This window comes from Pygocentrus nattereri, chromosome 18, assembly GCF_015220715.1.
Source record: "Pygocentrus nattereri isolate fPygNat1 chromosome 18, fPygNat1.pri, whole genome shotgun sequence".
NCBI lineage: Eukaryota > Metazoa > Chordata > Actinopteri > Characiformes > Serrasalmidae > Pygocentrus > Pygocentrus nattereri.
The window spans coordinates 28,801,508-28,829,486 of NC_051228.1; the positions used below are offsets into that span (position 1 = coordinate 28,801,508).

The window sequence follows — 27,979 nt, forward strand, 5'->3', positions numbered from 1 at the left end:
CTTGTTCTCTTTTCGTGTCTGCCTCAGAGCTTTAAATCAGCAGCTTCTTCTGGATTAGCTGAGCTGAAAGATGCAGCTCTGCTGGAATTTGCTACTCTTTACCCCAGAATCACCCCCAAAGCCGACACACTACTCTTCTGTACCTACATGACCACCAGAGAAAACAGGGCTGGGCAATATGACAATATTTATCATTATCATGATAAATTATGTCACAATATGTCACAATAAGCTTTTGTAAGCATATCATAGATCTTGTCAGTACTTAAAGAACATTGACCAGCTGCATGTTCCATTTTAAAGGGAGCTTGATTAGTCATGATTAATTGGATTTGATGCAGTGAAGTACATATTACATTAAATAAAAATCATTTGCACTCAAAGTTTTAGATTTTTTTTTAAATATGGCAACACTGTATTTGTTGCTTGTTACAACAGTTGAGTTGTCATAAAAAATAAATATTGTGGCATATCATTTTTTTTTGTCATATTTTTGCAGAAAATAATACACCAGCAGTTTTTCGTCCACATAAATAATTTACATGCTGCAAGGCAAATGTGGGAATTAGTCTTTGAGATCATTTTCATTTCCCTGTTTTTTACATCATTAGCTGCTGACATTGAAGAACAGAATAATAGTTAAGCATTTGGTCAAAAGAGGCTGAATGGTATCAGGAAGAGGGAAGGGAGTGAACAGTTGGAATTAGAAATGAAAATGCCCATGGCCTGTATTTTTCTTGAGGTGTATGATTCAGTACATGACTGTTTTGTACCTTTTGTACTCTGTACCTTGCCTTACAGTGTAACTTTTTAGTTGTTTTTGTTGCCTTCAGGACTGATATGTTTAAATGATCTGTGGTTGGTTTTCCTGTACTGTGTCTCATTGAAAAGGCTGTCAAGGCTGAAAAACTGCTTATAATGTGAATATGAATGGGCAGAGAAAATTGATGTAGGCTGAAACGGCAGGTAGAGTACTGAGCAAAAGTCTTAGTTTGTTGAACAAACTCTGTCTTGGCAGTAAGCATACTTTTATCAGTTAAAAAATGAATGAATGAATACAAATAAACATAAAACAGTAAAACTTGAAAGAATTCTGAAAGAATCACTTGTTTCTGCAAAAATATCTTGGTTAAAGGAATAGGAGTTGGAAGGGCACATGATTAATTCCTGAGTTCTGGTTGATCTCTAGCATATCTGACATTTATGTAATGTATGCAAAAAAGACATGTTTATTCACATGAGGTATTTATATGAATTTAGTTATATCACAAAACTACTGCATGTACACATAATCATACAGCAGAGTAGTGGGCTGTGGTATATGCTAGGCTAACCCCAAAAGACTGGCCTTTCCTTCCATATCTCTCTCTATTGTCTGTGCCTGTGGTAATAAACTGGACTGATTTTTCTTCAGTCTGCAACTGACTACATAGCAGGAGATGTGGAATTGAGAACACAGCTAAACAGGCCATCATTATTGTGTTTTGCACTGTTTGTACATTGCATTGTCTGTTCTTATTTGTGGCATACCAGATAAATGTTTTGACAAAACTGATACATAAAGAAGATTTTCAAACAGTGAATGAGCATATAGCCCACTGCTGGTGTTTATGTGCTACATCAGAATTTAAAAAATGTGGGGAAATTTCCTTTTCAGTGATCTGGCCCTTAAATGACATTAGATGAAAAGAGAGTGCTGGAAATGGAGGAACAGAGTGGTAAGATGTGTGGGCAGTGTTTGCAGCCAGTTATCTGAATAGAAGAATAAGACAGCATGGCAGTGACACTGGGGCACCAGGCTTCGGGCTGCATGCACTATTTGACTGGTACTTAGAGGCACAGAGAGCATGACACAGGTTTGTGTGTGGCTGTGTATATGTGGTGGGTGTGTATGTACTGATGTGGTGTCAGCAGAGGTTATGAGAAATAGGGAGGATGCCAACATACATAGAATATTGGTGTGTGGGTTGCATTTGAGAAGCAGAAAGATAGAGAGAGAGGGGGCAGGGAGAGATTGTGTTTACAGTAGCCTATGTTGTATGTATGAGTTTTGAAGAAGAGAGAGAATGGGGAAGCAAGTAAGGCTGACTGTTTGATTAAGCTCCTTCTTTGGATGGCTGCCATGGGGAAGCTCTAGAGGCTGACCAGTTTGTTTTCTTTGTGCCGCTCTTTTCCTCCTCTTTGTCACCCACGCTTACTCTCAGTGCCAGCAGTGCTGTGTGGCCCCTCTCTCTCTCTCTCTCTCTCTCTCTCTCTCTCTCTCTCTGTTCTGCTTTCCATCTGTATCTCTGTCTCTGCTAGGGCCCGACCAATATGTCATTTGGTCAATAAAATCTGCCAATGTTAAGGTTCTGCAAATTTAATGTTATTAGCAATAACACCACAATACAGCAACAGTATAATAATAAGCTTGTTTTATATTGGCACAAACAATACTGTGCAAAAATAATTGACCCCCTTTATCTAATTTTCAGTCAAAAACAGACTTTAAGTTAAAGTTTTAAATTTTTTACATTTTAAGGAAATTAGTAGGGCTTGACCCATTAATTGGATCCGACATTTAGCATTTAGTCAATTATCGGGCATATTACAGGCATTTTAACTTGTTTTCTTGTTGATAAAAAGTTTAAGTGTGAGTTATGTACATACACTATATTTCCAAAAGTATTCACTCACCCATCCAAATCATTAAATTCAGGTGTTCCCATCACTTCCATGGCCACAGTATAAAGTCAAACACCTAGGCCTGCAGACTGCTTCTACAAACATTAGTGAAAGAATGGGTCGCTCTCAGGAGCTCAGTGAATTCCAGCGTGGTACAGTGATAGGATGCCACCTGTACAACAGGTCCAGTCGTGAAATTTCCTCACTACTAAATATTCCACTGTCAGCTGTCAGTGGTATTATAACAAAGTGGAAGTGATTGGGAACAACAGCAACTCAACCACGAAGTGGTCAGCCACATAAAATGACAGAGTGGGGTCAGTGGATGCTGAGGCGCATAGTGCGCAGAGGTCGGCAACTTTCTGCAGAGTCAATCGCTCCAGACCTCCAAACCTCATGTGGCCTTCAGATTAGCTCAAGAACAGCGTAGAGAGCTTCATGGAATGGGTTTCAATGGCTGAGCAGCTGCGTCCAAGCCTTACATCACCAAGCGCAATGCAAAATGTCAAATGCAGTGGTGTAAAGCGCCGCCACTGGACTCTAGAGCAGTGGAGACTTGTTCTCTGGAGTGACGAATCATGCTTCTCCGTTTGGCAATCCCATGGACGAGTCTCATTTTGGCAGAACTGAACTTGTCTGACTGTTTTGTGCCAAATGTAAAGTTTGGTGGAGGGGGATTATGGTGTGGAGTTGTTTTTCAGGAGTTTGGCTCGGCCCCTTAGTTCCAGTGAAAGGAACTTTTAATGCTTCAGCAGACCAAGAGATTATGGACACTTTGATGTTCCCAACTTTGTGGGAACAGTTTGGGAATGGCCTCTTCCACGCCACCCAGGGAGCAATTGGAGGTTAGGTGCCTTGCTCAAGGGCACTTCAATCAGCCGAGGGGATCGAACTGGCAACCTTCTGGTCACAGGGCTGGTTCCCTAACTTCCAGCCCACGACTGCCCCTATGTGTGTGAAGGCAGACAAGTGAATACTTTTGACAATATAGTGTATAGGGTGTGAAAAAATTTCCCTGCAGATTTCTTTGAAAAACTGAAATCAAGTCTCGCAAAAAGAATAGAAACTATAATGACGGCAAAGGTGGACACATTCATTTTCTGTTAAATCTGCCATTTTTCCTGACACTGAAAAATAAACAACATACTTATTGGCTGTTTTGACTACAAATTAAATTAATGAAGGGTGGGCTCTGTCTTTTGCATAGTACTGTACCTCAGACATGAGAAAACTGCTCATTTATGAGCATCTTAATGGTTTCATTGTCTTACCTGTGTCTTATATGTTCTGGGTTTACTTTCTGTAAACAGTCGTTGATTACATATTATTACTTAATACAGACTGAAATGATAAAATTAAACATGAAGCTCATGGTTAAAATACAAAAAAATTTACAATGCATCAAAATATGCATGCATATGTAATCTGTATGGGCATATCAACAAAAAAGCCTTATATGAAGGGAACTGATGAAAAATAAGATTGAGCTAAAACAGAAATCAATGTTTCCAGTAGACAGCTGATACTTATATAATCAGTAAAACACTGTTTAGCTAGACCTACAAACTAGCCGCAACAAACCGTTGTTTTTGTTGAAAGAGTCTGTTTAGCGGTCACCATGTAGTTGTCCGAAATCTTAAAACTGGTATTGCTGCTCTGCCTTACTTTCCTAAAGTAAGACATTCCACTTTATTTGCTCAACGTTCCACATAACTTGAAGAAAAGGGCTTCAGAAACGCCCTCTATCAAGAAAGAGTCATTATAATTGCTTATCAGATTGGCTCTCATTGGAGCCTGTGACTGATTTTCTTTGTCTAGGTCTTTATAGAACTGTCACGAATAAAAGATGAGTGTCATTTGCAGAGGTGGCACTGCATGCATGGCGATGATAGATTGTTCATATTTATCTGTGCAGGGGGCTTGCAGTAGAAGGGGGAAACGATTGAGCCCTACGGTTTTGTTTGAGGTACTGTATGGTGTGAATGTCCTTTGGCCTTGGTGGGTGAGGATGATCAGAGTGCTCAGTGGTGCCTAGCTGTTTAAGCAGCCACCCCATTCAGTACACAGCGTGTTATTACTATGTAATTAAGCGCAGGCATTGCCCAGGATGGAAGCCAAGGCCAAGAGGAGCTGGTCAAATGTGATTAGAGGAGATTTGGATAATATAATCCCCCGAATAAGCTGCTCAGAGGGGCTCAGTGGCTTCCATGAGGAAAAGTGGCGCCTCCAGCTCATTTCCCCCAAAATCTACCTCCCATCCACCCCCATCCACCCCCTGTCCCAGCTCCTCCACCACCTGCCCGGCTGTGGACTCTACTACATGGCTTCTCTGGGGATACAGCAGGGCTACTCACACTGTTCATGATGAAGAGACAGATTTACAACCAGCTGCTCTTCCTCACTGAAGAGACCTGTGAAGACTCAGTCTGTGCCTTGGCTCCTGAGAGCTACTGAGGATGTGGCACACGTACTGTGGTGATGAGAGAAAGACTGTATAGCATAGTTGCGTTAATACTTTAGGTTTTTGGCAAGAATGTGTCGATAATTCAAAAACAAAAATAAAAAGAAACAAAAATAACCAGTTCAAACTGAATTATTTATTACTCTAGCAATGAAAACAATGTTAAGATGTATGAATAAATGCACTGCAAAAGGAGTGAAACCTTGAGAGTGGAAATAATGTTATTCTGTATTCTTTTAGAACATCTTTGAGGCCCATACCTCCGTTTAGTCACTATGTTGCCGTTGTCAAAGGAAGTCTCCCAACAGCATGTCTTTTTAAGACACTACTGCAAATTTGCACCTGGTTTTAAAAGGCAATGAAAATTACGTACAAGACCAGTGGAATCTGTAATCAACATTTCCACACATTTTCAGAATTATTCACGATTCACCATTCGCCATTCATTCACTTGTGCATCCTCCAACAAATGCATGTTCATGAGAATTTTTCCATGCACACAGCCCATAAGCTGGTGCACTCATTCTGTACATAACATGCAGACAGATCTTCTCGGGCTGACAATTTTAGTACATGGGGTCCAGTGTTTTTAGGGGGTAAATTAAGGCAATAGTCCTCTGTTCTGATATGGCTCCATGGATTTCATGTTGCAAAATATCATGATGCATAAATATAATACCACGTATAATAAGTAATGGTAAAAACTAGGGATGTACCGATATGGGAATCGTAATCAGATGTCAATATCCAATATTTTTCTGCCGATGTCCATACTGCTGCTGATACATGAACATTTTAAAATGTATTAATTGGGACTATGTCTACTTGGATTAGCATAAGTGAGAAGTGTCACATTTATAGAGGGTTCCACATGCTGGAGTATAGAGTACTGAGCAAAAGTCTCAGTAAGACTGAGAAATTTAAATTTAAACATTTGAACATAAAATAGTGATTTTATATGTCACTCTACTTGGATGCCTGCATGTCTGTGTGTGTTAGCTTAACTGTTTTAAAACCTCTCAGTGAGGCAGTCCTGTATTTGTACAATCCAATACTCGGTTTAGCTAATCAATAATTCATTAAGTTAAATCAGGTGTGCAGGTGGTGGAATCACACAATCCATGCAGTGGCTGGGTTTCATCAGTAGAGGACCCAGACCTGTGTTCTTGTAATTAACTCACAAGGTATCAAAATTTCTATCACTTTTTAGTATGTTGATGTGTATTTACATGTGTTCTAATGTTTTCTTACAAGCACTGATACATTTGCTGCCCAGATTATTTTCACAAGAAAGTGAGAGACAGTCTGGCATTTTATGACCTTTTTTATGGGAATATTGTTTGTATATGCATATCTGCTGATGCTGATGCTGATGCCGATGTGTATACATTTATAAAATGTTTGAATAGTCGCTAGATCCACCTGGATTAGGATTACACAGAAATGGAACAGCTATTTCTGTAGGGTTACGAATGCAATTACATAAATAAAATGCAGATATTTTAGCTTATTGGCCTGGGTCATCTAAACATTCTGCTCTTGCAGAGTATAAAATAATACATTGAATATTGGTTACAAATATTGTTCAAATCTAAACATTTGTGCAATACAGACATTTTTTAAAAGTACTTATCTACCAATATTATTTAATCATTGTGCATTCCTACTTTTTATTACTTTCTCCATGCTTTGTTTACTGAATTTGTTGACTGAACATAATATATATAATCTACCTGACCTGCAACACTTAAAATGATATGATAATCAAAAGCACGTTTTGGGTTCTTAGTGCAGAGTAATGTAATCAAACGTTGACCCGCAAACGTTGACGTTAACTCCAGCACGTTCCGCCTCATGAGATTCATGAACCGTTACATACTGACTCCTTTCTAGGGGTCATGATTGCAGATTTTTGGCAGAGAGATGATGATTTGAAGCAAGTAGACATATACAGAAACACAGCCACAGAGCCTTCCAAGTACACAAAGATGTGACACCAGCTCTGTAGCTCCCGGGTGAGTTTCAGATACATACTGTTGTTGTGCTACAAAATCCCTGTTAAACTGTGACCACGCGCACATTAGAGTGAAACATAAGAGTCAAATATCATTATCATCCATTCACAGTTGCATAGGTATGTAAAAATGCTTTATCTCCCTGTTGACAAAGATCATATAACAACAATAATAAGTAATTGGATTGCAATTGGATCCAGTCTGACGTGCACACACAGACACACTTAAACCCCTCCACGCACAGAGCCGATACGGTAAAGTGAGTATGATGATAGCTTTTGTAGAAAGCACTCTCTAGACAAATAGTTTATTGTTTCTGAATGCTGCAGTCAAATAAAGAGTAGACCTATTCCGGTCATTTGGATTGCTGTGCTGATGTATGTGGCAGCGGCACAGGCCGTAGCAACACAGATGGTCCAAACCATTTCCGGCTTCCCTCACACCACTTTTCTCAATTAAATCCCAGTCGAGGACAGCCAAGAGGTGGCCACTCACTTATCATCCACAGTAAAATCCGGTGTTGAGTGGACTCACATGATTTATGGACTGGAAATTAGAAAGCCCTGTAGCACAATTGCATATCTAGGGCAAATATACGTCTGAGGATATTCCAGACCATGTTAACCAGGGTTTCCTCCCACTGAAACCTTTTTGATTGCTTTATATTTTATGTAAATGTGGTTAATTGTAGATCAGTATGGGGCTTTCTCAATGGCTTATGAAAAGGGCTCCCTGGAGCTGACCTTACTTGACTTATTGGACTTGTTTGTATTGTGTAGTGCTTGTTGTGGTAATGTTGTGTATTCTGTATCCCAAATAACCCTATCAAATCTAGCTTCTTCCCAGTGATACATTTAGAGACTTTGTCACCTTTAACCTACCAAATCTGCCTGAGTAGTAACGGGCGTTTCCATGTAAAATGAATCAGCATGAGGAATTTGTGTTTTGTGTGAGCCACTGTGTTTTCTTTTACCGTTTAATAAACCAATCTTCTTCTTCTTCTTCTTCTTCTTCTTCTTCTTCTTCTTCTTTCGGCTGCTCCCTTTAGTAAACCAATATGCTGCTTTTATTATGGATGCACTGAGAGAGTTTCTAAGTGAGTGTGCAAGAACATTTGGAACAGAATTTAGACTAGTAAGTTTATTGATTGGTTTAATTGGCTGATTCAGAGTAACAGTAAAATATGACTGACATGGAGTTTACTCCTATTCAGAGGCATATTTTAGGTACACATATCTTGGTACAGTTTTCACACACAGTTAGTTGGTCAACCTTTAGTCCTTCATCAGTGGTCTGTTGTCTGGGGTATTCAAAAACCCCATCAACATCCTGACATGTCATTCCCATGTTTGGTATCACTGTTGTGCTGAGAATGGGCCATCACATAAGTAAGTTGTCTCGTCAGTGGTGGCCCCTTTGCATCAAAGAACATGTTAAAGGGGGACTGAGAAATTGGGCAGCAATAGATGGGCTACAGTCAGTAGTTGTACACATTCAAACGGCACCTGTATGGTAAACATACCTCAGAAAATGGACAGTGAGCATTTGCAAGGTTTTTGTACCTAAAAATCTCAAATTCAATATGTTTAAATGAGAAAGTGTGGTATTTGTAACAGTTTTGGGACAAGTTGATGTACATTCCTCTAAGGCGCTTATTATGAGGTCCCTTATAAAGTTTGTCACAAGAGACGGAGATGTTGTCAAGACGGAGGAAAGATGGTAGTGCATGCTTCCAAAACAGACATAAAAAAACCCACAAACACAGACCAAACTGACAAAGGGAACTGAACTAACATGAAGACTCAAGACCACACAAGGAACACTACAGCAAGATGGCTACTTATACACAAACCAGAACAGGACACAGCTGGGAAGGATTACAAGAGGAGGAGTCAGAGACTAGGTCCAGGTGATGGGTGTGACACAAAGGCAGAGCAAGAGAGGAGCATGGAACCACAACAAAAACATAAAGCACATGGCAAGAGACGTGAGGGAAGGTAAACAAGAAGGAGAAACATGACAAGGACTGAGCTGCAATGGGATACAATGCAGTTTATGTTTCTTTTACATCAGAACAGTAATTTTTATTTTTACATGACCATTTTAAACTCAATTTTATCTCTTTTGTTTGTGTTGCCTGTAAGAATGATATGTGTAAATGAGCTCTGCTCTTATTTCCTGCCCTGTATTATGCTTTATTTAAAAAGCAATCCACGCTGAAACACTCTTTATATCTTCAGTGTGAATGGGTTTTGGGCTAATTGGTGTAGTCTGTGTATATGTAAATGTTTTGCATTTCCACAAAAAAACTGTATTCAAAATGGGCTGTTTTTGCAGCTTAGTTTTCGTATATGGATTGTATGGAAAGGGGAGGGAATGGTAGGTTTTAAAACTTTAACTGTGTTTGCATACTACTTCAAACTGTCTTATTAAAAAAGTGAGGGAAATTCAAGTCTTTAGAACAAAGGCCTTTAAATGGGACTCATTTATTGTTTTGAAATGTGAATGTAAGCAAGGAAAGTTATGCTACTGGCTAAACAATCCAGTCAGATTAGGTTGTGTTAAATTAGACTGAAACTACACTCTACAGGAGGTACCTCTCCAGGAGTTTGGTTGGAAATACCTGAGCTAGAATTTAAGAACATGCTGTCATCTAAATGCAGCTAATAAAAAAAATATGATGCAGCTGTGCACATCCGACGCTGAAGTGGACTGCGGCTGCATCTCTGTCTGCTGTTCTCTGGGCTTTGGCTGCATGACACTGTACCGTAAGCTGTGTGATCACACTTGGTGCTTGGGAGCTATGAGGAGACAGCACAGGAGAAAAGTCCACTGCCTCCCTGAGCTGTTTCAGCTTTAGTGAAACAAGGCGAATAAAAGCCCTCTGACTCTTATTCTCACAACATTGCTGCAAGCTTTCCACCACATTGCTTCTGCATGAAAGTGGTTATATTATACATCTCCATCTCTCTGCTCTTTTCCTCTCTCTCTGATTATATACCGATGATGCGGGTGGTGGCTCTATTCCAGTGGTGGTGTGTGAATTGTGCCGCATCCTGCAATCACAGACTTTTGGCATTCAGTTCAAGTCTCACTTCATTCATTCATTTAAACAGGCTTACTCCATTATTGAGAAAACAAACAAAAGCTCATATTGACACTTAAGGATTTGGAACATTTTAATTTCCATGCAAATTGAAGTTGGGTTCATAGACTGTACATGCGTACAGTAGATGAGCACACAATGGAAGCCAGACAGGGAATGGTCGGGAAGCTTACAGTCTCTGAGGGACTGCTTTGGGAAAATGAAGATGAAGTATGAGTGAATGCGTTAGAGATGAGTATGATGTTAATAAATTATAAATACAGAGACAGAGAGGGGGTAAAGCCCTCGTGTTACTGTAATCAGGAAAAGAAGCCTACATGTTATGTATGTTCCTCTCCTGTTTCCTCCATTTTTGTGTTTTTGACATAATTTGAAATTAACTGTTGTGCTTTGTTTGTAAATTTCATGATGAATGGACCAAAAGAAATGGCTCAAAATTACCTGAAAAAATTCTGGTTCCATTGACTTACATTAAAAGTAAAGTATGTTTCTTCCTTCTCCTGTAAAGTTACGGTTTTGGAGATACAAGGTTTTGTTCCGACAACAGCATTATGGAGGCTTTACATTTATATTTCTTGAACATTTTGTAGATGTCTAATAATAATGTACATCAGAGGTTTCCAAACCCACACTGTGAAGAGCAGATGTGGTTTTATAGTGCATTGCAGTAATCTACTGTATTCCTTAAATAGTGTGTTTTAGGAGATACAGGCCAAGCTTCTTGTCAAAGAAATTCAAATTGTGGTTTTTACAGTAATACGCTGTGTTTATTAAGAATATTGGGAAAGGGACTCTAAATTGTAGCAAGAGGAGTTTATGAAGCTTCCCATTGGTTTTATTCATTTTTGTTAATTGGCTTTTATTTTTTTTGTCTACATTTCATTGCACAGACGTTTTTTGTTTGTTGCAACATGTTATTCCTACCATAAAGACTCATGGGAATGCATTTCACATATTTTTGTAAACTTGTTTGGTAAATCACAATGTGATTGATCACTTTGCACGCTGTATAAAAGTATGCATGAACATTCAAGCTTTTGGTAGAAGAAGCTATCTAGACACAGGTGGCATCATGAGTTTACATACATCTTAGCCACTTTCATTTAAACTCAGTTTTTCACAATTTCTGGCATTAAATCCTAGTATGCATTTTCTGTCTTGGGTTAGTTAGTTATCTTTGCTTTGCTTTAAGAATGTGACATGTCAGAGTAATACTAGAGATAATGATTTATTTCAGCTTTTATTTCTTTCATCACATTCCCAGTGGCTCAGAGGTTTACATACATGTGGTTAGTATTTGGCAGCAGAGCCTTCAAATTGTTTAACTTGGGTCAAACGTTTTGTGTAGCCTTACACAAGCTTCTCATAATAAGTTGCTGGAATTATTGGCCCATTCCTCCTGACAGAACTGGTATACCTGAGTCAGGTTTGTAGGCCTCCTTGCTCTCACATGCTTTTTGATTCTGCCCCTAGATTTGGGATTGAGGTCAAGGCTTTGTAATAACAACTCCATTACCTTCAGTTTGTTGTCCTTAAGCCATTTTGTCACAACTTTGGAAGTATGCTTGGAGTTACTGACCATTTGGAAGACTCATTTGCACCCAAACTTCCTGGCTGTGGAGGGAATAAATAAGAATTCTAATTTCAATCTAAGTGTAGATAAAGTTATGACTTTAACTGTACATTGGACAAGTCTTTACATGTTGTATTACATAACTTAGCCAAACTGAGAGCCCATCTGTAGGTTCATAATAGAGCATCTTTGAGCTGTCAACTAGAAATACAGTGGTGTGAAAAAAACAGAACAAATGTAGCAACTACCTGTATTTAGAAACACAATAAAATATTGTAATTTCATAATACAATATTTGTTCTTTAAATAAGCTGTTCTTTTAAAAAATGCTGCCGATAGGTTACTGTGATTATACACGTTTTTTTTACAAGTTTTTTTTTCAGTGTGTATTTTTGTTGATACTGTTTTTACATTTTCTGTTGTTATTACAGCAGAAGCTGGTTATGAAGAACATATTAGTTGTTGAATCGAGGTGTTTTATAGTGGTAACACTTTATTTGGAGACCACAAATGAATGTGTAACTGTGTCTAAATGACATTTCTTCACATAAAGCATGACAGAAGCTCAGTTTAGACATTTCAGCAGCTTCTGCATCTCTCTGAACTGGAACTGTCATTCCTGAGCTTGTGTTTGAAGTTATTAGAACTACAAGTACAATCACATCAAATAGCATTAAGTTAACCAAAATGTCATGTTGTTTCTTTTTTCTTTTTCTTTTTTTTGCACTATCCATTACTTTTTTGTTGCTTTCCCTAATTCTTACACTTGATTAGCAGAGGTGAAAGTATTTAATAACAACTAAGCTTAGTGTTAAAACTAGTTTGTGTGGTGCAACTCGTTTGAAATGAGCAAATTTACTGAATTTAGTGAACATCTAGCCTACATGTGAACTTACGTACAGCTGGTGCAACCGCTTGCTTGTCTTTAACTAACAATCTATCTAACTAGCAGTGTAATATCTAATTAAATGGGCTTCCAAGTGGCACCGTATAAATGTTGGCCCTATCATCATAAGATTGTAATGATGAAGTTCGACCCTGGTACTACAACCGTTCATGGCCAGGATTTCAAGAGAGCACAGTTTGCCTCACTCTCTGGGTCGGATAGGATGGCACCCCTGTCCCCCATTACCCATTGCAATGCTAGCCAACACAGACGTCTGTTAGCTGACATAACAGAACTGGCACTTGCAACTTTCTTGTGACCGCATTCAGCCATCCAATTACATTGCATTAGTGGCAGTTCAAAAAGATGCGGTGGCACTTCACAGGTCTCAGAGAAAGCCTGTGCAAGCTTTTGCCCTCCTAACACTGGTGGTATTATGTGACTAGAAGAGTCCTAACTAGTGGATGGAACTGGATATGCCTCATTGGAGAGGAAAAGTCTAATTGCTAATAATAATAAAAATCTAAATAATCTAATAAATGACTTGTAAGTTAAATGAAACAGATTCTGTTAAATCTAAACACAAACTTAAACCTAATTACACTAACCAGTAATCTATCAGAACAGTGTGACCATTACATTAAAAGTATTAGCTGAAGGCAAATTTACATTGTATAGCTTTGAATTTTATTCATACTTTTTTATACATAACAGTATGACATACTATGTTATAAACCACATAAGAAAGTCTATTTGAGATTATCTGACAACTTGCCTCATGGTTTGAAGAAAGCATGAGATGATTTTGGCATGGAGTTTGCACAGTGCTAATTGGGAAGGTTCAAGTTTCCGTATCTTTGCTGATTGACTATGTTTGTGATAAAAGGAAAAAGTAAGTTTGCATGCATCTGCTTGAGCGAACATTTTACTTTTCGCTGGCTTTGATGCCAGCAGTCTGTCTCACTGTCTCACTTGAAAGGAATTATGTGTGGAAGTGGTAAAATTGCTGGGGATGCTTTATTTGTTCGAAACGTTCTTTAGCCCAGTGAGTTGTGTTTGATACGCTGATGAGAGCTAAAAAGAGAGTGCTTTAATAGGTTATCTGCACTTGGGCTTGGCTTATCGCCTCAGGGGACGCTATGGAAACGTTTCTGCTCTCAACAGTGAAGTTTCTCCTGACTGATTGCTGATGACTTTTTTAGGGCACAGACATACACAGTTGTTTATTTATTCAAAAACTGCAATGCAAATGTATTTCTCTCTTCTGCTGTGTCTGTGCTGGTCTCTTGTCCCTTCATGTCTCTTTCTCTCTCTCTCTCTCTCTCTCTCTCTCTCTCTCTTGCAAGCATCACTCTCCCACATTCTCTATCTCTCTCATCCCCCTCTGCACTCTCTCTCTAGAGAAGAGATAATACCCTCATCAGCAAATGTACGTGATTATCTCACAGGACTGCTGATTCTTTATCTATTTTTTGTCATCAGCGTGACAGAAATAGGACAGCCCCCTGAGTGCCATGGAGATCATGGCCCGCCCATGTTGGCTGGTGTCTGGCCTTTTCAAATTTAATATTCAAAAATGCCACCACCTACGGCTTCATAAAACTTTTTTTAAATGACCCAGATGAGATTCTGTGCATAATGGAAATTGTGGTTAGATTCTGTAAGCTATTTGGAAAGCATGTTATGACTGTATTCTGTGGTCTAGAGCACAGTATTTCACTGATTTTCTCATATTAGAGATCATCAGAGTTGAGCCACAAGCTATAGCTAGTATCTGATTGTTGTATACACTGAATTTAGACTCACACTGCCTCCGTTGGTTGTTTTGACTGCTTATCCTGGACCTCTCACTGTCATCTCATTCTCATTTCTGGCAGCGTGAACAGACATTAAGGCAAGACCAAAGTAGTTTATATTTCCACAGAATCATCTGTTTCCCGCAGCGCCTGATTCATTCAGCCCGGGTGCTGTTTATCTAAGCCACTGCGCTGGCTGAGACCACCTCGCTGGCAGTAAGTCTGCCACTTCTGCCCCAGTAGGAAAACAAAAGTGTGAATGAATGGGAATGCTTTAATGAAAAAGGAGCTCTGGCCTGTTTGGTTCATATATATTCTTTCCATGTACAATAGTGTCTTCTTTTTCCTTGTCAGGGTTGCATCAAGCATAACAGCAAAGGCAAATTGACCATAGGCAAAAGCTAATAATTTAAAGCACCATCAAGGGTCAACCTACATGTGTAGGACTTTTACAAAACATTGGAGGATTAGGTGTGACAAAGGCAAATTTACCGTAATCATAGGCTAGTGATTTGAAAGTCTGTTAAGGGTCAGTGCAAATTTATAGCACTGTCAGTTTTTACAGAATGTTGCGTTGCTTTACTTGAGTCAGTGCTCCTGTTTAGTAGGAAAGGGAAGCAGATGGAAGTCATTTCTTTTACCAAATCAAATGCATAGCATGAGGCCTGCATAGTGAACATCAGTCAGATTCAATCAATTTAGTTCTGTAAGTGAAATGACACTATATCAAGACACTGCTGTAGAAATAGTAATAATGTTAAATATCTAGACTGTACATGTTGCATTCAGGCAGACATGGCAACAGTATGTAGATGCTCTGCATTGCACATACTTCAGGGACAGAGTATCACCCTGGGAGCTAATTTTTGTCTCACTCTGTCTATTTTATTTTGTCAGTTCTATTTTTTTGCTTTCCCCAACACTTGTTAGGTCAAACCTTGTAGACTCCTTTGACAGAAATATACAGTTTAAATGAAAGACAACAAAGAATATGCCAGATATTTACCATTGATATCACCAGGTTGGAAGTGATCCTTACATGTGTATTGAAACAGAACTGTATCACACATTTCAATGTAATTCAGGAGTCCATGTATTCCAACACATCAAAAAGTGGTGCTGGTCCAGCACTGTACTTCTGAATCCATTGATTAATCCTTCAAACTGAAGTGCTTTCCAAACGCTTAACTTTCTATGTATCAATAGTTGAGCAAGTCCCTTATCAGCATCCCTTGTTCCACACATGGAATTCTACTCGTTCAGTTTCAGGTAGCGCCTAAAAGAGGACACACTTCCTTCCAATGTTAAGCCTGTATGTCTCATCTACTGTGAAAATCACAACTCCATCAATATGATAAAGGAATGCCAAAGAAGATAGGGCAGTATTTTTTAGTCAGAGAAAAGCCTTGTGTGCACTGTGAGCAAGAAGATCTTTTGAGTGTCTGGAGTTCATTTTCTCTGGGTGCTGTATTCCACAAAGTAAAATCAATGTTCCTAACCCTATGTGGACCCCCAATTCAGTTCTGCACTCCCGTAACTACCTAACTTAAATAAATTCTCAGATTTATTACATCTCAAGTCATGCATGGAATACTATGCAGACTGGCTGAATTACGTGAGCAAGGAATGCAGATGCTGGCTTTCAAAGAGGTTATTTTATAGTAGACACTGAGCAATTTATATAAGCTACTGAATAACTAGTCTTGCGATTAATAACTGAATAATGGTCCAGCAGGTTGAGAGATTTGTTTATGATAAACCTTAATAAAGTGAGTGTAAAACACACATTTTTGTCAATGGTAACCTATTACAAAGCAAAAAACATCTCTGCATAGGTGTTAAATTAACTCCTACTGTATTTGTTCCAGCTGGACAAAAATAAGCACTGTAAGTTTATTTCTTATGTAATTATACTGCATCTGTAAAGATGAACGTTATATTTGAAGTCAAGATGCTGAGTTAGGCCTGTGGTTATGTATCTTCTAAGGTGTGGGCTAAAGTGTAGCTTGATGGAATTGCTAAACCAGCAAAGTGACAAGGCCATGTTCTAATACATTAAACAAGGCCTCGTCTCTTTGCTAATGCAACAGATCTTAAAGCTAGAGGAGCAGTGAACTCACATTGTCAGAAAGGTCAGAATAGTACTGCTAATTCTTGCATGTATGACATTTATAAATTTGGAATATAGATTGCCATGTGTATTTAAGAGCCTGTAGGGACTATTGCACTAGTAAATTATATCCTTGAGTCTAAGGAGTCTGAATTATAAACCCTAAAGGCCATACAGAATAAAGAAATGGAGACTGATGTGTATCTACTGCTTCATTTCACAGGCTTATTGATCCTTATTAGAGGAGAAATTGATGGTGATTAACTAAAAGGAGAAAAAAATAAGTTCAGTTCAGCTGGTCCTGAATAAGGGAGGAACACCTGTGCGTAGTATTATTTTGCCAGCCCTTTCAGTCTCAGCTTATTATCTCCCCACTGCTTCTTCTGTGTAATTACATAATGATTCTCCATACAGCAGAGGAGAAATACCTTTGCAATGTCTCTCGTTTAGGCCCCCTGTCGTGCTGTGGAATGAAATCCATTTGAGAATCAGCTTTCTTTTTGTCCAACCATAAATGAAGGCACTGAACAGGAGGCTCCAAACAGCTCATTTGAATAATTGAGCGCGCCATGGTGGCGGCAGACAGGGCGGCGAAGACAGTGGATGATATGGAGCAATTAGGCTGGGCAAACAATGAGGCATTGCTGTCCCACCAGGGGGGGCTCTTCTCTCTACCTCTCAATGCCTCCTAATTGCTACTGCTGCCCTTCCTTTTGATTACACAGTGGTGGCATACGCCCCTGCACCTTCCTGTGCTGGAAGTGTAGGGCATTTGAACCATTTTTGGTGTTACAATATCCATGAATAGTCTTTGAGTATCCCAATGAGAAATGTATTGTATTGGTTGGAACAAACATGACAACACAGAGGTTTTAACATTTGTTAATTGCACACGGGTAGCATGAAAGGTGATCTGTACCTAATTGGTTGATTTAGTGACTAATCTTTGTGTTTTAGGCGTATGTAATATAACTTTTTACCTACAGCTGCCGTAGAGAGCAATAACTTTTAAGTTGCACAGCTTGCAGTGTCCTTTTTTTTCATATTTCCATGTGTAGTTCTGCTTCGGTGTCACCATTTTGCATATGTTCTGCTGTTCTCACATGTTCAGTCAAAAATGTTTTTAAAATTTACAAAATAATACACAATTGATATTATTTTTTCATTCGGTTCCACATGTCTTATACATAAAGTTATAGAATATCTAATGGCATGTAGTAATATTGCAGAAAACATATGCATGCAAATGCAAATTAGCCCTCTACCGAATTACAATATGTTTGAGCAAACACAGTTTCAGATAAATATTTCTATTGGTGTTTGGATGAATCAAGGTATTCATAAGGCAGGGCATGGGCGAGAGCTGAATATTAAATACTGCGGGGGGCAATTTAAGGTAAGAAAAATCAGAATCAGAAATTTCAACAAATGGATCAGTTTCTGGTCTATCAGGTCTAATATCTATGGAACTGCTTAAGAACTGTATCCAGTAAATGTAACTCATTCTGTCGTGTATAGATTTATTACATGTTACTCATGTAGCATTTTAAGACACAGTCTTACAATCATCAAGTTATTGCTTGATGTCCTGGTGTCTTTCTCTTCCCTCTGACTCACTGTTACTGTTCTTGGCTGATTCACATGGTTTCATTTAACTAGGTGTAAGGTAGGATATTTTATTTCATGCATTTGACATTATTTCTGTACAATTAGCCTAGGTTTCATATTCTGAATTGGTTAGAAATGGGTTTCTAATGGTATTTGAAAACCACTTTGTTTTATTGTTTCCCTATTTTCTCAGCAGGAAAATTTATTCATTCTATGAAAATGTAATCTGGCTAGGTAGACAGTAACCAAAACCAGTGTCTAGATGCTCGTCAGGGTTCAGTAAAATAAGAATAATAGTAAAGTAAAAAGTAAAAAGAAGAATAAAAATGCAACCTAGATACCCTGATAAGCCACTTGTGGTCTGCTAATGCTATCTTACTGAAAAAAGTAATCAAGCGGTAGGATACCACAGGCAAAAAAAACAAATATATCTTTTTTTTTATATTAGCATCAACAGCATACTGTACTTACAGCTATATCACTCCAAAAATCCAAAAATATCTCTTGCTTTTTTCTTTTTTTTTATGGGAACATCTCTGTTTGACGTGCATCACTGACTCACAAATTTTTTGTCTGTCATGTCTGAGGTGGGAGAACTTTCCAGTCTTCAAACAGCAACAGAGAACTAAATACCAATTTTCATAGTTATCAGTGCCAAATATTTTTGTGCCATGATGTGCATTTGTGATAAGAATAATGTATATTACTCTGTTAGAGATTTTAATTCAAATTCTTCATAGTGGTAATATTATTGAAGGGGGGCTCACAGGTTGTCAGTTGAATTATTGGAGGGGGTACGTCCCCTCTGCCCCCTGATTTCTATGCCCCTCACAAGATATGCAGATTAATTTGGTCAGAATAATGCAGGCTGGTCTTTAATCATGTCACATGATTGATGTACCAGTGTGTTCTTAATGTACTGCAGTATCTAGCAATATCATTGTAACAAGGTGTTTGATACAAAGCCCTGCTTATATGCATGCCTGACTAAGTGTAATGAAGACTACGTGGCTTTGGATATTTGAATAACCACACCCATTGCTAGTTCATTATTCCTCCAGGCCAAGGGTGGTGCTGTCTCTATATGCAGTCTCTATTGCGACACACTGTGTGGGATTCATATTCACATCACAGGGGTGTAGCCACACCCCATTGCACCTCCCCCCCCCTCCTTATGTCTGCAAGTGACTCTGGAGCTCATGCAGCTGTCTAGTGCTTCTCACTGGCTGCTAAGAAACCCAGGCTGGTGGCTATAAACATCATGATGTGCAGTCTCAAGTGTGGGCATGCATTAGAGTGAGAGACTGGTGTTGCAAATACGAATGATTAGTGAAGCTTTTTCTATCAAGAGAATCAAAGAAGGGGAGAAACTTGGAGCTCTTTTTTACCTGTCCTTCTAATGGCATCAGTTTGAGGAAACGTGCGTTGCCATTTGATGGTTCAGACTTTGATTAGAGGCGACAGAACGCATGTCACCTGAGGTGGATGAGCTGCGGGGTGTGTGTGTATGTGTGACAGGGGAAGCATTTGACAGCGAGTGCACACACAGCCATACGGCAGCATGTGTGTGTCTGTGTGTGTGGCACTTTCTGACTGAAGCGCTCCACGTTCTCTCGGTGCCTTGATTGACAGCTTGGCCTCAGGGCCCAGTCTCTGTCATTGATGTTTGTCAGAGATGCTCCTCTGGGACTCGAATATCATCCAATTATTACCAACCTCCTCCATTTCTCTCACTTTCTCTCTCTCTCGCTTTCTCTCTCTCTGTCTCTCTCTCTCCCACGCATCCTCCTAGACTGTTTGAGCATTCCAAAACATTATGGAGGCTTATGAAAGAGAAGGGCTGTATTTTGACACTAATTGGCAATTTTTTTTCCGACACAATGTACCATTAGTGCATGTTTGGTATCCAGTATGAACCTGTTAGAATAATGCATTAACTCACCTTGTTGACACTTAATATTTAGAACAGCTGCCAGTTGGTGGTGTAAACAAACTAAATGCTGAAAGTTTCTTTTGCTCTCTCACCCCCCTCTCCAACTCTGCTTTTATTATCTTTGTCAGGCGTGGGTGATATAACAATTTGATATCTTCATCAGAGTATATTACGACACAAGGCTTTTTTTAAGAATACTGACCGACAGCATTCCAGAGGGGCATTCCAGTGATGTATCTGTGCAGCAGTGCCCTTACATTACAGTGGATCGAAGCGATTTTCATTTTGCCTCCCATTGATTTATGTGGAGACAGGTGGCAGTCATGCACACATGATAGCAGCAGTAGCAGCAGGGGGAAGCAGGCAGAAGAGCGAATAAAACTTCCCAAAAATTCAGAAGTGGATTTCTTCAGGCAGTGGCTAGCCAGATTGTGAAGGTTGGGGGTTCATTAATCTGGTTGAAAATGTTTATAAAAATATTTGGCCTGTTGACCCGTCTTCAGAGCACAGAACTAGTTTGGAACTAGAACAAGATTTCACCCTGTTGTCAGCCCTTACAAAACGTCACATGACTTTGACATGAAAAAATATCACGTGAAAACTTGTTCATATGTGGAAAAAATGTGATCACATGAAAATGTGTTCACATGTGAAAAAAAGTGTAATTACTTGTAAACACGTTTTTTGCACACATCACTTGTGAAATACATTTGATGTTTCTGTAAATTGAAATCCCAATAGTGCCTGGAGTCCATGGTTGTGTTTAGTGGGTTGCAGTGATGCGGAGTGAAACATTGACTAAAAAAATTGCTTCCCAAATGTCCTGGTAAGCATGGACTAGTTTTCCAGTCCTGGCAAACCTCTGGAAAATAAGAATGCTACAGTATGGCATGTGGACAGATATGAAGCTGTGTCAGAATGCCTTATTTCTTGTGATCAGATGAAGATTTATTTGTGTTAGTGTGCATAAGTCAGTAAGGGCTGTATTGTTGATTTTAAAGTTAAAGGAATGGTTTGGCAAAACACTAATGTATACAATTTTCTGATTTCCAGAAGCAGTCGATCAGCAGAGACATATTTGGATCCAAATTTTGCTTCTGTAGTTTAGAAATGAAGCAACGATGCTAACATTGCCAACAAACATGAGAACTCAATATTCATCTAAATAACCCAAATCATTTCTGAAAAATGCATCACCAAACTTTTTCCAAACTTCAAACTACAAACAGATCTTCATTCAGGTCCCACAGACTTTGTGCAGCATGACCGTGAACTATAAAAGTGAACAAACCTACGGGTAGCCACTTTGAACAACAAGGCCTGTGTTCACAAACCACCCCAGAAGTAGTGCTGATTTAGAACCAGTGTTTATGACAATAAGTGTCATAAATATGGAGGAATCGGATTCAATATCAGTCCAGTTTTGTGAATACAGCCCTGCTGTTGTCTGACATGGCTGACCTTAGAGATGAAGTTTTGTTTGTTTTTATAATGAAGTCATATTTTGCTCAAAACCACATGGACAAGTCTGCACAGCATTAATAAAGACTTGGATGTGGCTTGAGCTGGTTAAGAGAAATTTTGAGGATTTAGTTTTACAGAGACGATATTTGGATGACCGTTGAGTTCCAGTGTTTGTTATAATGTTAACCTTGCAGCTCCAGTTCTAAAATAAAGAAAAAAAATTGGACTTCAAATATGTCTTGGCTTATCGACTACATCTGGGGTAAGTGGAAAATTGGGTAAACTGTTTTTTTAAGAATGATGGCAGTTGGCAACCGTCTAAGCGTTGGCCCTGTCATCAGGAGATCGTGAGTTCGATCCCTGGTGATGCTACAGCCATGCATGGCCAGTCACAATTGAGCTCGCTCTCTTTGGGTGGGTAGGATGCCCCCACCCCTCCCCCCATCACTCAGTGCGATGCTAGTCAGCGCAGGCATCTGCTGACGTAACAGATCTGGCAGTTGGCGCTTTCCTCTGAGTGCGTTCAGCTGTCCAATGATGTTGTATGAGCAGCAGTTTGAAGAGATGTGGTGGCTGGATTCACAGGTCTCAGAGGAAGCCTGTGTTAGCCTTCATCCTCCTAGCACTGATAGCATCATGTGATTGGGGGAGTCATAACTAGCAGGTGGAAGATAGGGGAGAAAATTGGGTTAAAATTTATTTAAAAAAAAAGAAAAAAGAATGATGGCAGTTGGTGGTCACCCCTTTCCTGAACTACCGTCTTTTTTTTGCAAATAAGTCAGAGAATTGTCCTGGGAAATGATTTCCTAAGAAGAGTGGAACGATTTGATAAATCTTTTAAAAATGTAGCTGTGAGGTTTGCTGGTGCAATTTGTCTATTCCTATGTTTGAAGACTGGGAAAAACAAAATACCATCATAGTGATTCTATATTTTGTCATTTCCCACACCTAATCTCTATTTCTCTCTCTCTCTCTCTCTCTCTCTCTCTCTCTCTCTCTCTCTCTCAGTGCTGCGGGATGATTTCAGGCAGAACCCTCAGGATGTGGTGGTTGCAGTAGGAGAATCAGCAACACTTGAGTGCCAACCACCTCGAGGCCACCCCGAGCCCACCACCTTCTGGAGAAAAGATAAAGCTCGGCTCGACCTCAAAGATGACAGGATTACCGTGAGTGCTTGCTGCATCCCACCTGAATAACAGTGTTGTTGGCACACCCCTTAAGCTATATTCACACATCCCTATCTGTACTATAGTATTTTCATAGCACACTTAGAATTCATCACTGTATCTCAAGTTCATGTTTTGTTCTGTAAGAGATTAAAATAAGTGTGTATGACATGATGCCTAAAGTGTTATCCCAATTCATTTAACCTTTGCTCAGATCCGGGGTGGGAAGCTGACCATATCCAACACCAGAAAGAGTGATGGGGGGATGTATGTGTGCGTGGCAAACAACATGGTGGGAGAGAGGGAGAGCGAAATGGCTCAACTCTCTGTATTTGGTAAGGGACAAGTAATGTGTCATGCCTTTAACTGTACTTAACTGGAACCTGAAGTTAAACTAAGGTGTGTAATAGTAATTTTACATTCTACTGTTTCACACTTGCGGCAAAATTTGAGTAAAATACGTGGACATTGTGTACACATAGTTAATAGATGTATAATTATGCATGCATCACATGTTTACACATACACACATTGCAGAGACATCAGCGCAAAAGAAATCGTGACATAAATTGCACAATACAATAACCTCTAAGCAAAACATTAACATTTAGTAATGTGCATCAAACTAGCAAAACACAGAACTAAGAATGAATAATGAATACATGTGTAAAACATATAAAAATAGTTCCTTTCATGTCATCCTCTTGCTTTTTTACCTTCAACTGTCCCTAGCATAAATGTCTTTTCCAATTATTGTGTTCTTCTCAGAACATCCCCACAATAAAACAGCTCCAGTTTGGTTGTCTGAGCTTTGAGTGAGAGGTGAGGCTTGATTTAATCAGGGATTCATTTATTTTTATTTTATTGCCATTCAGGATATTCTTAAAAGCTCACCAAAGCTCAAAGGGATCAATATATTTCCTAACATGTTTTTATGTTGCCCAGCTTTCACATCCATAGATTCACAAAAAAAACAATAGTATGGACAGTTCTAATCTTTGTTTGTAGAGAGACATCATTTAAAGAGCTTATTGAGTTCCCTAATCCTTATTCTGCTGAGTGTTGCATTTCCTGTCTGTTGGATCATTTTCTGTTAATAATTGATTCAAGTAGGCAAAAACTGTCCACCGCTATTCTGTCTTTACAGTCAGTGGTACAGTTAGCAGTCTTTCCCATGCCCATAAATTTTGGTTTCTTCTTTTTCACTCTGATCTTTGACTTTCCTTATAAGAACCTTCAGATCTTCTTGTTTTTCCACTGTGAGTGCCATGTCAACTACATCTTGAAGATAATCAATGTTCCTTCCACCAATCTTGAATCCTTCCTCCAGTCCTGCTTCTCTTATATGTTTATCATACTGGTTGAGCAAGTGTAGTGTTAGTAAGCAGCCTAACTCCTTTCCTTATGTAGAACAAGTCCATTTATAGATTTTCTGTTTCTGTGTCTGGCTGTGGTTTGTTGGTCAGTGTAAAGGTTCCTAAGTTTATCAATGTATTGTTCTGTTCTGTTTTAACTATATTGCACAAAACAAGTTCTGTTTACTTTACTGTTAAGCATGGGTCTTATTAAAAGTGAAGTGACATCACAGGATAATAAACAACTCTTAACCAACAAAAATAGGTTTACTTAACCCCTTCAAATCTTAGGCTTATTACATACTAAGGCTTATTGTTCAGTAACTACAAGGATTTCTGTGCAAACTATTCTTAGGTTATAGAATAGAGTATAATATAGAGTTGGGCCCGTTCAGTGAGCCATTTAAGGGGCTAAACATCTTAAATGGTTTTGTCTGACAAAAATTAACACCCACTATTAATTGTGAGGTTTAACAATAGAATACAGTACATTTACACGTGTGTGTGTTTGTGTGTGCACTATGCTCATTATTACCTGCTCACATGTGTATGCATGCATGTGTGCGTGCACTTGTATTTGTTTGTTCCAGAACGGCCCACATTTGTGCGCAGGCCAGTAAACCAGGTGGTGTTGGTGGATGAGAGTGTGGAGTTCAGGTGCCAGGTGGAAGGAGACCCCCCTCCATCGCTGCGCTGGAGGAAGGATGAGGCAGAGATCCCCCGAGGCAGGTGAGGGAAACCTCCCTCTTGGCACCTACCTTTTTGCCTTTCATTATGACTGAACTGTCCTGCATTGATCTGCTGCACTGATGTACTGCACTGTGCTGCATTTGATTCCATAGGTCAGGCATCCCTGATGTACTGCTTTTGTATGCTGCGTGACAGATAGCAGTAGATTAGAATGCAAAGCTTGAGATCAGAATGCAAATGGTGTTCTGTAAAGCTGAGCTGCAGTACTATGGATTTGTTATGGCATGCATGTTAAGAGCATGCCGCTTTTTACTGGACCTTTTAGGCAGTACCATAGAGATAAGTGGATACGAGGACAAATGAAAGAAATGAATGCAACCTTTATAGGTGTCAGTGGACTCTGTATGTGTATGTACAGTATGTTCTGAGCTGGCTTTTTACAAAAGCTACCTATTTCTTTCTTGAAACTGAAAAGGCAAGTTATTGGTGGTTTAGGTTAGGGGTATGTTTAGAAAATTCTTATTAATTTTACATTTTTACAAATATAACATATGTACTGTGCAAAAATCAAAGACCACCTTCATTTATTTAATTTCTAGTCAAAATGGTACAAAATAAGTAAAAAATAATGAATTTTTCAGGAGATTATTAATTATTTTCATCATTATATTAATTGTTAATTATTTTCAGGAGATTATTAATTATTAATTAATTTCAGGAAATTTCAGAGGAGATTAGATATAATTTAATCCACTTGTACAAGGAAATATCTGTTTCTGTGTGGGTTAATAACACTGTGTACATAAAAGACCAGGTTCATTTCTACTTGTGTGTTGTTTACTTTGTGCTATTCCTCCACAAATACTTGTATACTTGTATAAGGCAAAAATAATTAATGATACTTTTCTTAAGTACATCTTGATCAAAATATTAAGTACAAGTACTGACCAAATATATTTAGACTTTCCTGTATACTTGTCAGTGTAAGTCAAGTATACTTAAGCATAATTTTGTTTAGTATATCTTTGATAAGTACTAACAGCATACTCACTTATTTTTTAGTTCAAAAGAAATATACTAATAGCACACTTAAACTTACTTTTTGTGACTCATGATGTTGAAAAATGAATAACTTGTAGTAACTTGAAGATAGTTTGACTAGAATTTAAATGAATGAGGGATCTGACATTTGCACAGTACTGTATAATATACATAATACCTATGAGACATATTAATGACTCTCTATCCTGACACTGTAAAAGCAAACATAGCTAAAGACATAGCCAACCAAAATGTTTTAATACCTTTTTTTATACCTTTTTTAACTTTGAAGTAACAAAGTCATAAAGGTATTAAACATTTTGGTTATGTCTCCTATTGGTTATGTCTCAGGTATTATATTATTATTAGATCAGATTAGATTAGACTATACAACTGTTAAATTAATAACATTTCTAAACTTAATAATAAACCTAACACTAACCATAAACTCAGTTACCAAAAGTAAATGCTTTTGCTTTACTAGTTTGAATATGAATGAAACATGTTTGAAACTCAGGACGTACTGTACATGTACATGATTAAGTAATATTGTACATGAATGTGGTCATACCCATAAGGGCTATGGAAGTGGACAGGGAAAGAAGGAAGAAGAGAAAGAAGGGAGAGAGAGAGAGAGAGAGAGAGAGAGAGAGAGAGAGAGAGAGAGAGAGAGAGCAGCAGCAGGCTGTAACTGCAGTGTTTGACAGAGGGCTTTGTCTTTTTTCCCGTTTCTGTCCCCACGAGCTTTGTTTCAGAGCTTCAGCTCCCACTGGCTGTTCAGTACTCTCCACACAACAAAGGCTTCGGCTTCAGATGAATGATGAAGTACATCTACTGCATATGTGTCCACTGGTCATAGCTTCATAGTTAGAACACGCACAGCAGTCGACTAGAGCTGTTTTTTGCACAAATCCATAACTGCCTTGCTCTCACTGTGCCTCTGTGCTAAATTGCCACGCCGCTGCAGCATTTTCTGTGCACACATTGCATCAGTCTGGACTTCAGCCTCAATTTCCATCTCATTATATTGCATAAGCTAACAGAGATGGCTATGCTGAATGGCAGAATGAAATCAACTGTCTGTATTACATTAACACTCCATTAGCTTGTTTTAGAACCAGTCAAATCAGGTAGAAAAACTCCTTTATTTGGCCTAATAGTGCTGTATTTGGCAGTGTTTTTGATATGAATGAGGTCATAAGCCCTGACGCACTACTGCCTAGAAAATGATTCCTGCTGGCATGAATCTGGAATGAATTAGGGTAGAGTATCAGTAATAAGTATATAAGTATACAACTGACCAAATTATCAGACTTGGTTATGGTGTTTAGAGTAGGAATTTTGTCCATTGAGGACAAAACCTATTGCTATAGAAGATCCTCATCAGCATCTGGTGTCGTTTAGTTCTTCAGGTTTAGTTCTAGTGTCTCAGTAGCTCATGTGAAGCAGTCTCCACATTTCACTGCCTGGACTGTCATGGAAAAAGGTAAGCAACTGCCTTTTATTAGTTTTAGATGAAATCTATTTTTTTTCTTTATTTTATTTATTTATTAAGTTCCGTTATTGAACTATTACTTGTACTCAAATATAAAAATTAGTCTAAATGCTCATGCCTAGTTCAGAGGTGCACAATATTATCAATGTCACAATATCACTTTTCTTTTCTGATACTGGTACCAATACCAGTCCAGTATATTGTCCCTTACCTCATTAAATGGCCAGAAGCCATCAGTTGTCTTCCACTCCTCTGTCCTTGAACTTAAGCATAACTCACTTGGTTTGTATTAGCCTTAGACCACAGTATGCCTCAGAATTTAAGAGCTTGAAATCCGCTAAGCTTTACAGTGAGCCATTATTAACTGAAGCACTTCTTTTAACGTAGCCATCACTCAGCTGTCCTACTGGAAGATGTACATAGCCAACAACATGACTTATGCAAAACTTCAGTTTTTTCTTCTAAGCGTTGGCCTGGCACTTGGTAGACTGCGAGGGCAATCCACAGCCAATTCGCAGCCAAAAAGATCATAATTTGTCTCCCTCTCTGGGTCGGTAGAATCACCTTTCCACAGCCCCCATCAATCAGTGTGGTGCTAGCCAACATGGGTGTCTGT

At 38.8% G+C, this 27,979-nt stretch overlaps 1 protein-coding gene across 6 annotated transcripts in view; it reads left to right on the forward strand.

Moving 5' to 3' along the window:
• The window catches only part of LOC108410414 (roundabout homolog 2-like), a 139,407-nt gene that overhangs the window by 56,550 nt on the left and 54,878 nt on the right, over window positions 1–27,979 (forward strand). For all 6 annotated transcript variants that reach the window (XM_037547278.1, XM_037547280.1, XM_017681472.2 and 3 more), the window contains exons 3-5: window positions 22,625–22,782; window positions 22,997–23,117; window positions 24,728–24,866. In XM_037547278.1, the coding sequence (XP_037403175.1) occupies window positions 22,625–22,782; window positions 22,997–23,117; window positions 24,728–24,866 (418 nt within the window). The remainder of the gene's footprint in view (window positions 1–22,624; window positions 22,783–22,996; window positions 23,118–24,727; window positions 24,867–27,979) is intronic.